The 15,043-nt window shown below is 36.9% G+C and overlaps 7 protein-coding genes across 7 annotated transcripts; 3 read left to right on the top strand and 4 right to left on the bottom strand.

Moving 5' to 3' along the window:
- On the bottom strand, nt 1-777 carry C9374_009146 (uncharacterized protein; the record flags this gene model as incomplete). The annotated part of the gene is made up of 1 exon (XM_044699301.1): nt 1-777. The coding sequence occupies one exon, from the start codon at nt 775-777 to the stop codon at nt 1-3; it is 777 nt and encodes a 258-aa protein (XP_044544892.1).
- Nucleotides 778-954: 177 nt separating this feature from the next.
- On the bottom strand, nt 955-3,117 carry C9374_009145 (uncharacterized protein; the record flags this gene model as incomplete). The annotated part of the gene is made up of 2 exons (XM_044699300.1): nt 955-2,445; nt 2,608-3,117. The coding sequence occupies 2 exons, from the start codon at nt 3,115-3,117 to the stop codon at nt 955-957; spliced, it is 2,001 nt and encodes a 666-aa protein (XP_044544891.1).
- A 202-nt stretch (nt 3,118-3,319) lies between these two features.
- On the top strand, nt 3,320-5,148 carry C9374_009144 (uncharacterized protein; the record flags this gene model as incomplete). The annotated part of the gene is made up of 2 exons (XM_044699299.1): nt 3,320-3,797; nt 3,923-5,148. The coding sequence occupies 2 exons, from the start codon at nt 3,320-3,322 to the stop codon at nt 5,146-5,148; spliced, it is 1,704 nt and encodes a 567-aa protein (XP_044544890.1).
- A 214-nt stretch (nt 5,149-5,362) lies between these two features.
- Nucleotides 5,363-6,664, bottom strand: C9374_009143 (uncharacterized protein; the record flags this gene model as incomplete). Its single annotated transcript, XM_044699298.1, has 1 exon — nt 5,363-6,664. The coding sequence occupies one exon, from the start codon at nt 6,662-6,664 to the stop codon at nt 5,363-5,365; it is 1,302 nt and encodes a 433-aa protein (XP_044544889.1).
- Nucleotides 6,665-7,014: 350 nt separating this feature from the next.
- Nucleotides 7,015-8,766, top strand: C9374_009142 (uncharacterized protein; the record flags this gene model as incomplete). The annotated part of the gene is made up of 2 exons (XM_044699297.1): nt 7,015-7,449; nt 7,525-8,766. 2 exons carry the CDS (start codon nt 7,015-7,017, stop codon nt 8,764-8,766), a joined length of 1,677 nt encoding a protein of 558 aa, XP_044544888.1.
- Nucleotides 8,767-9,798: 1,032 nt separating this feature from the next.
- C9374_009141 (uncharacterized protein) lies at nt 9,799-10,929 on the bottom strand (the record flags this gene model as incomplete). The annotated part of the gene is made up of 1 exon (XM_044699296.1): nt 9,799-10,929. One exon carries the CDS (start codon nt 10,927-10,929, stop codon nt 9,799-9,801), a length of 1,131 nt encoding a protein of 376 aa, XP_044544887.1.
- A 790-nt stretch (nt 10,930-11,719) lies between these two features.
- On the top strand, nt 11,720-14,989 carry C9374_009140 (uncharacterized protein; the record flags this gene model as incomplete). Its single annotated transcript, XM_044699295.1, has 1 exon — nt 11,720-14,989. One exon carries the CDS (start codon nt 11,720-11,722, stop codon nt 14,987-14,989), a length of 3,270 nt encoding a protein of 1,089 aa, XP_044544886.1.
- Between the last annotated feature and the right edge of the window lie 54 nt (nt 14,990-15,043).

Raw genomic sequence — 15,043 nt, 5'->3', positions numbered from 1 at the left:
TTATTGAGTGATCCAAATCTTTTTGTATTCATCTGGAATGTCTGTGACACACTTCTTATAAAGATCTGGTGACTCGTCAAACACGCTCTTAATAATCTTGAATTTGCCATTCAACGTCCAGTACGAGAAAAAGTAAAATAATTTAGGATATCGATCAAAAAAGTTTTTGTACGTGTGTCTCACTTGTTCTGAATGATTCTCCTTCTTCTCTGTGATAAATCTGTAATTAATAGAAATGTGTTTTTGCTTTCCTTCTGAGAAGTTCTTTTCAATATCCTGTAAATCTGTTAGCGATGGTAAGCCTTCATCCGCAATTTGTCGTATCTTTTCTGACCACTCTTTCATCTTTTTATCATCCTTAGGTTTGTCTTTTTTTTTTCTTTTTTTTTTCGATGGTGAAGATCCAACATCGGAAGATGAATTGTCTTCCATGCCCGCAGCTTCAACAATGGATGATAAATTTCGTTTTGTAGAAGATCCATCAATACGAGCGTTAGACAAATAACTCTCATTAAAGCGATCCACATCAACATTAGCACAAAACTGCATAAAATATGGATAGATTTGCTGATGACGTTGTTCCAAAGTCATGAATTTTGCATCTTCAAAAACTCTGTCCAACAATTGAGCCCATTTACTTTCTTGAGAAGTCTTCGGAAGGGTTTCTTCTGCATCGGTTGAAGTGACTATCTGAGGAGACGATGGAGTCGTGGTTGTATCAAATGAGGGAACTGGTAAAAAACCGTTCATAAGGGACATGTCGCTTGTTGTTTGCATTTTTTTTTGGAGTGTTTTTTTTTAAAACTTTACAACAATTTTTTTTCCTCCTTTTTTTGTACTTTTTTTCATTTTTGAAAAAAAACTTTATGGATATCGACGCAGCGTCATCAATGAGATTCAACCAAGAAACAACAGAGGCAACAAGTTGCAACGTTTTGGTTGTTAAATGTTTTTTTAGAAAACCATTCCAATCGAAATTAGAATAACTACAAGAATGAATAATTGTTTTGATATCAAGGTCCATTGGGAGAGTCTTCGTTCACTTGCTTGATTCACACGACTTGTTTTTGGTTGAGAAGAGTGCACTCCACTACTAAACTCGTGTTTCACACTAGCGGATGGCAGTAATGGTACTGGAGGAGAAGGAGGTGCAACTTGTCGTTCAATGGTGATGGTTGCTGTTGCAACGGATTCAATTTCCTTCAAAATCACACTGTATCGAAAAGTTGCCTTATTGGAAAGTGTCATTCGAAAAGTGACTTGATTTCTCTGTAAATTCATATCGGCTTGGCCTCCAGTGCCAGAAAAAACTGCTAGTAGTTGGACTCGACCTCTCATAGAGCTTGGAAATGAAGGGGAATTGAAAAGATCTTGTTCTGTTAATGTTAAATTATTGACATGAAATGGAATGGTAAATGTCAAATCGTTGACCAAAGGTAATTCAAACGATGTCACATTTAACTTGCCAATATTTGGAAAATACGTCGAATATACACTCGTATTGCTATGATCATAGACCATTTGTTTGGGAATGACCACTGCTTCAATCATTCTCTTCGCGTTCGTACTCACATTCTGAGAATACGAATTGTTAGTGAATTGAAATCTTTGTGCTGCATAGAGATGTGCAATTTGAATTCGACCATTTCCATTCAATAAGGCATTGGAAAACTTGTTGTATGCAATAACCATCATCTCTTGTTCATTGACACCAACATAGGAATTCAACGTCGAATTCGTAATGGTATTTCCAATCAAGAAAAAACTTCCATTCACTGGTGCAATGTACATGCCCCATCGTGCACTCGATAACAATGTATTTCCAGCAAAGACAATATTTGAAATTTCACGCCCAGTAATTCGAAACGAGTCCAAACATGCATCCATGATTAAATTATCCAAAAACATGATATTTTGTACACTTCCTGCATAACGAGAGTTTTGATTGTCCACTCCCATGGCTGGTAATGTGTTATTGGGATGACATTTTCCATGTAATCCATAAACACCTGGTCTCACTATGGTATTTCTTCGAACCATGACATGTTGAGCAGTTGAAGTATTATACGACGATTCAGAAGCAATCCACACACCAGAGCCAGCAGCCTTCTCAATCGTGTTATCTTCAATAATGATCGAATCTCCGCCAATAACAGTCATGCCACGTCCCCAACGATTGGATTTGACTCGATTCGAACGATAAATTAAATTACCACAATTTCGTGTCAAACGACGAAGGGTGTCCATGTCTGGTGCTGTTTTTGGTAAATACGTGACACATGCAATGCCATCATCTCCTGAATTTTCAATCATGTTGTTTTCAATGAGAATATCACGAGAACCTGCAGTCATGTGAATACCATCAGCAAAGGTATAATTCAGGCTATTGTTGGTTATCGTTCCATTAAAACATCCATATATGAAAATTCCACCCACTCCATGAATCTTTCGTGAGTCATCATTAAATTGTTTAATGGAATTTTTTGTGTGTTTTCACAAAGTTTTGAAATGCATCATCCACCCAGTTGTAAGACGAAATGTCAACAAGTGAACAAACAAGTTAAAGAGTTTCACACTCGAATGAATCCTTTACAACATTCCACTTACATGTGTATCATCATAGACATATCCCTCTCCTGGTAATGGTTGTGTCCAAATTCGATCCACACTGAAATTACTTGCTCTATTGCAATACACAGTCGAAGGTTGTGGTGTCGTTCTTCGTTCTTGTGCCACTGAGGTCAATCTTAAATTTGCAATTTGGACATTGGCACCAATCATTTGAATGGCAGTTGCATTCTCATTCGAACCATGTAACCATGACGAGTATCCATCTCCATACATGAGAACAGAATCTACAAGAATCATGCCATGATGAACAAATGGCCATGTACTGGATGGAATGTAGACCGATTTGGATGAACGTTTCGCTTCGGAAAGAGCCTTGTGAATGGCAGCGGTATTGTCAGTCTTACCATCTGGAAGAGCTCCAAAATCCAAAATGTTCAATGAATGGTTGAATGAGCATGAGGCGATTTGAGACAGACACAAATAAACCACAAGATGGGTCCATAGAAGTGCAAAAAGTACTAAGAGAGGTGAATGGAAGGCTTTCATGAGAGAGTTGATCGAATTGTGTGTGAATGAAGTGTTTGTTTTTTTTCCATGAGAGGCGAAATATCCACGAGATCTTGTATTCTGTTGATGGATGAAATTGTCGTTCACAATTTTCAACTATCATTATTCCCATTAACTTTTAGTTTCCTCTCCGCTTTCCTTGCACTAGAAGAAAACGAGTGGAAAAAAACAACAGAAAAAAATGATGCCACAACACTCTGCTTTATCCTACAACGGAACGTCCTCAGCTCCAATGATGACGACTCAAAGAAGTCAAAACGGAAGAGGAATGAACTCCGGAATGAATACAAATAGTGGTGTTGGTGCCGGCAATACATCATCATCATCGGTATCATCACAGCATCAACATCATGATCACTTTGCAAGAGAAGTCTTACAACGTGTCATTGCAGATGCTTGTAGATATCATGGATTTCATGCCATCAAGAGCAGTGCTAGTGATTTTTTGATTGATCTTATGCAAAGTTTAATTCAAAATATTGCTTCTTCAAGTGTTGAATACAGTACTCATTGCGGAAGAACGGAAGTGAATGTTTTTGATGTAGAGAGGGCTCTTAAGCATCGTATGAACATCGGAGTGAATGATTTACTTTCTTTTATGAACGTTTTACAGGATAAATCGCAGGATGATTCTGTTGATTTGGCTACTTTTGAATTTGGTACGTAGTGGCTATTATGAATTTTTATTCTTATCGATTGTTTGATTTTAATCGTTATCCTCATCAAACTTTTATCATTTCCGAATTGAATTTTTATATTGTTTCATTTACATATTAATCTTTAGACATTCCTGATATTCCAAAAGCGACATCATCGAGTCTCATGTCATGCCCACAAACACATTTTCATTTACTCTATAAAAACAAAGGCAAGACGATCATGTTTGATGAAGAAGAGGAAGAAGAACACGAAAGACAAATTCAACTTATTGAGCAACAAAAACCCAAGTTTTTACCATCACTACCTCCAAAGCATACATTTAGATTTACGCCAATTATGAATAAGAGAACAAGAGACCAATATAAAATTCAGCTTGAAAAAACAAGACAAAGAAGACATATTGAGGAGTCCCTCACTCGTTTGCACGAAGCTGAGCTTATTCAAGTACATGATTATCTCGAACAACAGCAAAAAGAACTTCAACATGTGGATCATGCTATTATTCCTCACGACCAAACTGCACTGATAAAAACCAAGAAGAAGACCATCGTGCAAAAGAACGATGTTTTATTGCATTTGGACAAGAAACCAGCAAGTCTTGCTGGACAAAGGAAAAAGAAGCCGGAAGACGAGCAAGCAATGCCAAATCAAGCAGAAGAAGAAGAAGGAGAGATGGAAGATATCACACAAGACGAAACTGCTACCACTGTCGTCAATCCATATTTGCAAATTGAAAAACAAAGAGTATCTTTGGCTGTACAGAGAAACGTGACTCAAAGCACAACAAACCCAATCAATGTGAGTCGACTGACATCCATTTTGTCAACCCCAAAAAAGAGTCACACTACCAAAAAACCATTTATTTCCATGATAACCAGAGACGACAGTGCTGAGGTACAAGCATCAAAATTATTGAAAAGTGGTGCTATTGCAAATCAACTCGCATCTACATCGAATGATGAAGATTTGGATATTAGCTCAGAAGTGATTCCAACCAAACAAAAGAAATCTCTTGGAGTCATTGAGCCAGCTTCCATCAGAGCATCCACCAATGACAGTTCCCTCATGCCTCCTCCTTCCAATCCAATCTCTCAATTTGCTCCTTCACAAATGAATCTTTCATCATCAACCACCAACCCAACATCCTCTGCAGGAAATAGTTTCCAACTCTCCTCTTCATTTGGTACTATAGAGCCAATTTCCCAACCACCTAGTAGTACGTCTGTACCATCGTCATCTGATATTGGAAATTCGAGCTCTTCAACGAACAATGTGGCAAACAGTGGAGATGACGACGAATTTGAAGAAGTTGAGGCTGGTGAGCCCAATTCAAAAAAGTTCAAATTTTAACTCTAGGATTAAATTATATTGTTACACCTTTGGTGGCTTCCATGATCAGATTGAGATCTATTTGTTCAAAACAATCATGCTTCAAAGATTTAAAGAAGGTACAAGAGTATTCTCAAATGCCTTTGAGTAGTGACAGTGGGAAAGGTCTGACAGATTGCTTTTGAATAGCAGTTACTGGTAGATTCGTGTAGATTCATCTCAAGAAATTTTCACTCTAGAAATACGCACATCGATGAAGTAGTAAACCAAAGTACTTGTACCAATCCACTTTTTGAATCATTTTCACAGAGTAGGACTTTCGAGAAGGTTGTTGAAGTATTTTAAACAATCCAGGAACAGTTTCATCAAATTCAACATGTCTCTCATTAAAAGTAGTGACTTGATCGTCCATCCACAACACAGAGGATACCACCACTTCATGATTAAAGATCATCTCTTCCGCTAAATATTCATTCGTAAGTTGAGATCTTGTTTCATTAAATGTATTCAGCCACCAATGAATCACTTCATACAAGAATGGAATTTCAAACGTGGGATCCTCTTTGATTTTGTTCATTAATTTTCGTTCACAGGCATCTTTAAAGAGAATTGAAAATCTTAATAATTTGGGATCTGTGAGAGGTGTCTTTTCAACAGCATCTTTTGGAAATAAATAAATTTTACCATTCAAATAGTTCCGAGACATGTCAAATACATTCTTTCTCGCTACCGAATCCACTCCTAAATTATATTCACCCAATGTGGAATTTATAGTTCCTCCATAAATGACAATTTTCTTCACATGTTGGAACAAGTCTGGTGTTTTGGTCATTTCATTCAGAGTTCGAGAGAGAGTTGTCAATGGGCCTAATATCAAAAACGAGATGGGTAATTGGTTATTACCTTCATTGTTATTATTATTATTCATGGAAATGTTTTCAAAAATATTCACAGTTTCTTCAACGACCACGTCAGAATTTAAAAATGTAATATTCACATCAAATCTACCCGTTCGATTTTTCAACACATTCTCTACAAAATCATGTAATAAATTTCGTTTGGTAGAGAGTGCTTCTCGTTTGGAAAATTCTTGTTGTTGTGAATTTTGAAATTCAATGCCTTTCATTAACATGGTTCGATTCAACAACCCATTCGATCGACTCGGTCTATACTCTCTCCTCTTATTAAAATACATTTTCCAAATATCGGAAATGTTATAAACTGTTTTCTCAAACGTCGAGTCCTGTAACTTTTTCAAAAATGTTAATTCTTCTCCAGTGTCTCCATTTAAATTTTGTAAATCACTCGAAGTGGTCACGACACTTTTAATACTTCCAATTTTCGATTGTCGAATACAAAGTGCCATGGAAATGAAATGATTGACAGAAATATCGGTATGAATGATCCACGGAGAAGTATTCTCAAGTTTATAAATGGAAACTTCATTGAGATTATACAAAATTCCAACAATGGAGAGAATAAAGATGGAAGAGAGACCGATCGCGAGAAGTACTAATTGTTGAGTGTGTTGTTTCATGATGACAAGGATGATGAGAATATTTTTTTACAAATATATAATGGTTCGTAAATTTTTTATTATTATAATCCTCGGTCGTTGGTGAAGTGTGTGTTTTTATTCTATCATGGTTCGAACATTTATTTCGCATACGGATGATCTTGAAATTTCGCTTCTCTGAGTGTGTTCAATAAACATTTGAATTTGAGAAAAAAAAATTTGCAAAAAAAAATATTCAACAAGGAGTTCAACAAATTTGTGTCAAGTTATCAAATCAACAAATTCGCTTCCCAATAACAACAACAACAACTTGTATCATCGGATCCGATTAGAATACATCTCATCAGAATATATTCCCATACACCAACGATATGAAGAGAAATTCTCAACAATTCCGTTCTAAAACTAGTAATTCTAGAAATCAAGGCTCCAAGTCTTTTTCATCAAAAAAACATTTAAAATCCAAATTAGAAAACATTCTTGCAAGTCGAAAGAAGAGAAAAACGAAAGAAGATGTTGATGAAATTCATTCCGACATTGAAGAAGAGGAAAATTTTGAAGTCTCTCCTGAACAATTATTGAAAAATCAGAAAGAGGAAGAAGAGGAACATTTAATTCGAGATGCGAGTGAAGTAGCACCTCAAGAAGAAGACTCGGAATTGACTGTTGATGAAAAGAGAGTGTTGAATGCAAAACAATTTTTAGAAAATTTGAAAGTTTATGAAGAAGATAAGGAAGAAGAAGAGGATTTTAAGAGAAGAATGGATGGAGAGGATCCAATTGCTCAAGCTTTGAAACGAGAGGCTGTAAGTAGTTTCATTTTCGAAAAAAACACGTTAATCCAACATAACGCTGATATCCATTGGTTGTACATTCTATAGTTAAAAGCTAAAAAACAAATTCCTTCCATGTATCACCAATATTTAGAGGAAATGGATTTTACAGAACCCTCTCGAGTCACATTTTTGAAAGGTCACAAAAAAACTCCAACTTGTATTGTGTTAAATAATAGTGGCAGTAACTCTCAACTTCGAGCGTTTACAGGAGCTAAGGATGGATGCATTATTCATTGGGATTTTACAACTCAAAAGAAAATTTCAATTACGAAAAAGGCACATGATAATTGTGAGATTTTGTGTTGTGCATTAAGCTTTGATGGAAGTATTCTGGCAACTGGTGGAAGAGACAACAAGGTTCGACTGTGGGACACGAAAACCATGAAACCCATTGATGTTTTTGAAGGACATTTTAAACCTGTCACTTGTCTTGCATTTCAAATGGGTCACCAATCCAACGTGCATTCATCTTCGAATAACTCTTCATATGCTTTTCAATTATACAGTGGATCTCTTGATAGAACTGTTAAAGTGTGGGACGCAAGAGATTTAACTTTTATTGATACATTATACGGACATGAAAGTGAAGTTCAAGGAATTGACACAATGATCACTCCACATGCAGTGAGTTGTGGTAGTGATGCCTCTCTTCGATATTGGAAAGTAGAAGATGAAACTCAATTAATTTTTAAAAACTCTGCAAGCAAATATTCTGTTGACTGTGTGAAAATGTTGAGAGAAAATACCTATGTGAGTGGTTCACAAGATGGATCTGTGAGCATGTGGCTTAAAACTAAGAAGAAACCAATTGTTCATTTCGAGAAGGCTCACGGTGGAGAATGGATTAGTTCTGTGGGTGCATTACGATTTTCTGATGTGGTTGCCACTGGATCATGTGATGGATATCTAAAATTATGGAGATGTGATCCCAATGCCAAGATTTTGCAATTGAAAAATAACATTCCTTTGAAAGGATTTGTGAATGGCATTGATTTTTCATCGAATGGTCAATTTTTGACTGCATGTATAGGTCAGGAACATCGTTTAGGAAGATGGTTCAAAAAGAATTCTTCTCCGAATGATTCCACAGAGAGTGTGAAAAATGGAATTGCTCTTGTCACCTTGTTGAGTGATGAAATGTTGGAAAAGGCACAACAAGGCAATGGAGTTTCTAAAAGGCGAAATGGTTTTCAAAACGGTCGTAATGCCTCGGAGGAGGAAGAGGAGGAATATACTGATTTGGCTCATGATGAAGAAGCTGGTGATGAGGATCACTTTTTTCTCTAATTGTTGTTAAAATTGTCAATGTTATTAGGACCACATTAAAAAGTTGTGCATTGTGAAAAATACTACCTTCATTTACTATATGGCTTTGATGTAAATTGGTGTGTGAACAAAATGTTTTGTTTCAAGATGATTGGGGAAAACAATCATAATGAAATTGCAAAAGAAACGGTGTGAATACCATCTTCATTTATATGAACATCCAACAGAGCGCCAAAGCAAACAAGAGGGCCATCTTATTATCTGAATGATACATTAAGGTATACGCAAGAATTGAGCCACAGACCACGATACGAAAAAGTTTTCTTTTCCATCTTTTTAAACGATGAAAACGGTGAGACATCGTTGTGGAATGACATTGATCGTAAGGACTAGCCCGTCCATGTAACACAGAGGATTCGTTCTGGGTGTTTGATCGATTTCGACGAGATTCGTGTTCATACTTGGTTTGCCACTTTTTCATTCCCGAAAGGAATTTAAAGAGCTTTCGTTTTGGAATGGAATTTAAATGATCATGACTGTACCATGAGGATGAAGTGAAGGGATGATTCTGATGTTCATGTTGCTTTTCATTGTTTGGATTTTGATTATTGTCGTAACGCCCACAAGAGAATGGATAGTAATTGGGTTGATGATAATACTCTCTGTGCGTGCCCCATTTCGAACAATGGCTCCACCATGATGGTTTGCTGTTCATGTTATTTTGTGTTGAGAAGAATGCTTTTTGTGTTGTGACAATGGATGTCATAGAGTTGGCAGACCACGAGTGACGGACCAACATCACCTTGGATTGTTGCAACAAGGGTTGACTTGCTTTCGAGAGAACAGATTGGAACATTTTGTTTGTGGGATTGAAATTGGAACGAGAGGAATTTTCACATGCTTAAATAACATCTCCATTTGTCCGAAATGATTGGATGTTCATGTGCGTTCAATCAAATAGAAATTTTATGAAGGGTTCACCATTGAAATCCATTGTGATCACACCGATTCGAGCATAATTCGAATGTGGTTGGTTGATACGTGAGAATACGTTTATTCTTCGTCTTCCATATCTGAAAAAGGTTCAGAAATATCAGAAATTGCGCTAATTGCTTCGTCGTTTTCATCCTCGTCCTCTTGGCTTTTGTTCATTGGTTCTTCTTCATATTTCACATAGTATGATTTTCCTTGTTGAATTCGCTTACTTTCTTCATTCTGTAAAAAGCGTTTCAGTATCTCAGTAATTTCTTTTGATTTGACAGATGCTATTTGAGCACACTCCAAAATTTGATCTTTCGTCAATGCCAATCCACCTCCTTTCTGAATGGCACACAATTCTTTATGAGCATTTAAGGCAATTGTCATGAAACCTTCTGCAATCATTTCCTCCTTTTTGCCTGGATCCACAACAAATAGCGTACAATGTTCATGATAAAAGAATGCAAACGAAGTGCAAATAGGAATGTGATGAACGCTTAATGGGACTGGTTGTCGATCTTGCACGGTGTGAACAATGACTCGATCTCCTTCAATGGTTACCTCTGGTCTTCTGAAATGCAATAAAGATGCAATGGCTGCCAAGTGACAACAGTCAAAAACATTTCCGTCATCCTGCAAAATGTGAATATCCACTCGTAAACTCCAAACTTTTCTTCCTGCAATAATACATAATGCTTCGGTATCAATGGCTCGAGAACCACGAAGTGAACGATCAATGACTCGTCCAATTTCAATGCATAATTCTCGTTGTTGTGAAGTTTGTTTTGTACCCACAGGTCGAGCACCCACAGTACTAAAATCCGCATGAAAAGTTAAAAATCCTTCATTGGGCCTATCAAGATAGGGCTCCACTACTGAGCATGAAACGACTCCCAATGCAATTGTATTTCCGATAGAGACTTGCACTTGTCCCGATTGAACAGAAGAATCACTAGTATTATTATTATCCGTAGCGTTTGGTAATATAAATTCAATACTTCTATAATCGTATAAATCACGTCCATCCACTCGTAAAATTGTGGTATTGAGTTGAGAGGATTTTGTTCCAAGAGTCTTCCGATACGAATCTCCACCTAGAGCACCACTACTACCATCTAATTTATTCTCCTTCTCAATCATGAGTGTTGAGAGAATGAAATTTCTCTCATTATTCGAGAGCATGGAAGGCTTTGAGGAGGGAAGCATTTTTTTATTTGAATCCTCATCATGATGCTCGTTCATTCAATGATACTTTTGAAGATTTCAATTGTTTTTTCATCTTGTTGGAAAACCATTGAATGTGTTTTAAACATCATCATCCTAAGAGAGGATAAAATAATTCAAAGGATGCAAAATGGGATTGGATGCCAATGAAATTGATTTCTTTCGATACCACAAGGAAAAGATTGAATCGTGCTGGAAAAAAAGAGTCGTCGAGTATACTCGAGAAGAAGCATTTCATTGACCTTGTTCCATCATGTCCTCTCCAAGCAAAGAAGGCTCAACAAGAAAACGATTGATTGAACTCTCATGGATTCCTGATCGGAAAGTGGATGCAGATGAGGATTGTGATATTTGTATCCTCATGAAAAACAGTCCTTGCGAAAAGGATTTTGAAATTTTACGACATCATGAATCTCTTTCCGACACTCAAGTCAATGAAGCCTTTGATAAATTCAGTCAATGTGTTGAAAAGCATTTGGATTTATTTTCCAAACGACATGATGAGATTGCAGCAAAATTGGAGCCGTTTTTTGAAGAGCAGACAAGGCTCGAGCAAAGTTCAAAAAATAAATGAAAAGGCTTTAACTGCTTTTCGGGATCAACTTACACGGCATCATCCGAAACATATTCATCATCACAATTTCGGATTGAATTTTAAAAATTAACAATTAGAAAACAATAATTTGAACACTCCTTTTAATTTACGACATTAATTGAAACACGAAATTAATTTTGTCGGGATTGATTAGATTCATATTGTATAAAATCCACAATGCCTCCATCTAAGAAGAAAACATCAACCGATTCTCAAAAAAAGGCCTCTTCTTCGCAATTAAAAATTACAGATTTTGTAAATAATAGGAATGAGACTACAACGACATTGGATAGTACTAAGCAAGAAGTAACCCACAACGATCAAATAGGAGCTGCCTCAAGCTCTTCCAATACCAATTCCTCCTCATTACTGTCTCTTATAGAGGGAGGTTTTTCTTCGTTATTGACAAACATAACTCCCATCAGCAACAACAGACAAGAAGAGCCTATTTTCGAAACAAATATTTCTCACACTCTTGAAACTGCACATCAATCTTCAAAGCATGCTCCATTCCATATGGAAGATGAGTACGACGCAAGCGAACCCTCAGGTGCACACATTCATCAATACATTGACGAAGTTCTGGAGCAGCACAAGAATGACATGCCTCAGACCGAAGATCAACTCAAAAATTTAGATATTGGCAAATTTATTGAAGGGGTATTTCCTTCTCAGGCTTCCACTGCAGCAACACAGGCGCCAACACAAGTTCAAACTGCCATGCAAATTTGTGACATATTCAGAGAGCCCGAGACAAACCAAAGCACAGAATTGTTAAAAAAAGCCACAAGTTCTCTGCTACATCAGCAACATTTTGAAAGTGATGATGAAGATGAAGACAGTAGGAGCGTAGTATCACAGGTAGCAAGCATTTCAGGAAGCAGCGAGGTTGAAACAGGTTACAGTGAAGATAATTTTGATGAAATATATGGAGCAGATGACGGCGAAGAGGACTATGAATTTTTGGATGACATTCTCAAAGGAATACTAAAAAGAAAAAAACGAAAAGAAAAAGGGATTTTAAAACCTAAGAAAACTAGAAAGTCAAAGGATGACATGGTTCCCAAGGAGGTCAAAGAAATGATGGGAGAAGCGAACTTGCAATTCATATACAGAGATTTTACAAAGGCTGTCCAAATTCTGTTGGAAGTCATTAGAATTTGTCCAAATATTGCCGATCCGTATCACACTCTTGGGCTTATTTATGAAGAGCTTGGAATTATGGACAAGGCAATTGAATTTTACCTTATTGCTGGTTTACTACTTCCAACCAATCTAGATTTTTGGAGGCGGCTCACAGAATTATCAATCTCTCACAACAAACTGCAACTGGCTGCCTATTGTCTCAAAAGAATTATTTTATTGGATCCTAAAAACTATAATGCTAGAATCGAACAGTGTGGACTTTATATGAAGATGAATCAACCAACACGGGCCATCAGTGGATACAAATCGCTTCTCAAGCAATTTCCAGGCGATAAACCAGTAGTGATTGCACTTGCAAAAGTTTACTATGAACTCAAGTATATCTTCAACGCCATTGAGCTATTAGAAAAAACAATATCACAAAATGAACAGCATGCAGACCTAACTTTGGTAAACATGTTGGCAGAATTGTACATGAGTGAGGGTTGGTTTAACAAAGCCGTAACTCTTATTGAGAGAATTAGCCTTTTGCAAAATTGTCCAATTGAAATTTTACCACCTGACATTTCTTCAAAATATGCCATTTGTCAAACATATTTAGGAAAGCTTGAGAAAGTAGAATACATATTCAACGATATTCTAAAGTTCAACGTGTCAGACTTCGGAGATTTATTCTTTAACATTGCAGAAACGTACTATGTCGTCAACGAATACCAAAAGGCGCAATATGTATACAGTTTACTGATGACCAGTGAAAATTACAACAAACCATCCATATGGCTCAGAATAGCGGAGTGTCTTAAGACTCTGAAATACTTTGAGGAAGCAATCAAGTATGGAGAAATGGTACTTGATGAATTGCCTGACAATGTGGAAGCAAGAATACTATTAAGCGAGGTTTATAAAGACATTGGCGACGTAGAAAAGGCAATAGAAGTTCTAGAAGCGTCAGGAAATGCCTTAGCTAAAAAGGATTTGGCATCCCTGAAAAAACAATTGCATCACATTAGTGAGCCAAACCAAGAATATAATGACAGAACGAACGAAAGCGACAACGAAACTGCAAATGAGGACAGCGAATTGGACGAAGAACAGGAACAAGATCCTGATTACAATCCTGAACAACATGAGTCAAGCGATGAAGACATGAATTTATCAGATGATATAAAAGATGAAGACATCCCTCAAGTCCCAGAACAAAACAGAAAAGAAAAGGTGAAAGATATTCGAATTATGGTCAAAAAAGCATGGATTTTACACACTACAGGACAGCACGAGGAATTTATAAAGACGGCCCTTCCAGTAGTTTTAAGTATATTAGATCTCGACAAAGAGGAACCAGAACCAGAAAAGAAAACCAAATTCAAGAAAAAGAACATTGTGCTTAAATACGATATTGGCCTCAAGAGAAGAAGAAGGAAGAGGAATCTACAGGAGACCAAAGAAGATGGATGGACTTGGACCGAAGCCCTCAATGCCATTGGAGATCATAATTTATATACATTGATTGTGACGTTGAGCAAAACATTGTCCTACTGTCAACACTATGAAGATTGTTTAAGAATATTGGCAGTCCTACTAGCGAGCAAAACAAAGAAACGATTTAACTTCAAAACACCAGAAGAGAGGCATAGAAAAATCCAAAACCTGAGATATTTATACGTGGCAGTTTCATACAATAGCGGTTATTACAAACGAGCCTATAATGCCATCCGTCCAATCATTTCTGACAAACCATACAGTATTCCCCTGTTAAATTTGTTCAACAAAATTACCACAAGAGTCGGAAACATTCTCGCTAATCATTGGTTTATGGTTCGACTGTTGGACAAGCATCCTCAATCAGTACCGCTAATGCTTCTCGTTGGCCACAACTGTGCCATGAGTGGCAGCTACAAACTTGCAATAGCAGAATACTTTAGAGCTTATAGGTTTATGCCAAACGAACCAATCATCAGCTTGTGCCTTGGATTGAATTATTTAAATTTGGTGATGAACAGAAGAACAGCAAATAGACATTTACACGTCATGCAAGCTTTTACGTTCCTATACAGGTATTTTGATTTGACTGAGGGTTCACAAGAAGCTCACTTCAACATTGCTCGTGCCTATCATCAACTGCGACTGTACCATCTTGCAACACCCTACTATAAGAAGGTTCTCGAACTTTCTGATGCAGGCAATATTGATCCAGAATCAGATTTAAAACGAGAAGCTGCCTATAATCTTTGCTTAATTTATAGAGAGTCTGGTTCAACTCCTCTTGTGGAATATTTAGTTGACAAGTATTTGACAGTTTGAAAGTAAACTCAACCACTCACAGTTTTGGAGAGAAATCTGCGCTACCATTGCTAG

This window comes from Naegleria lovaniensis (assembly GCF_003324165.1).
Source record: "Naegleria lovaniensis strain ATCC 30569 chromosome Unknown tig037, whole genome shotgun sequence".
Taxonomy (NCBI): Eukaryota; Heterolobosea; class Eutetramitea; order Acrasida; family Naegleriidae; genus Naegleria; species Naegleria lovaniensis.
Note: the sequence above shows the minus strand (reverse complement) of the source record. Positions and strands in the feature narration are given on the sequence as shown.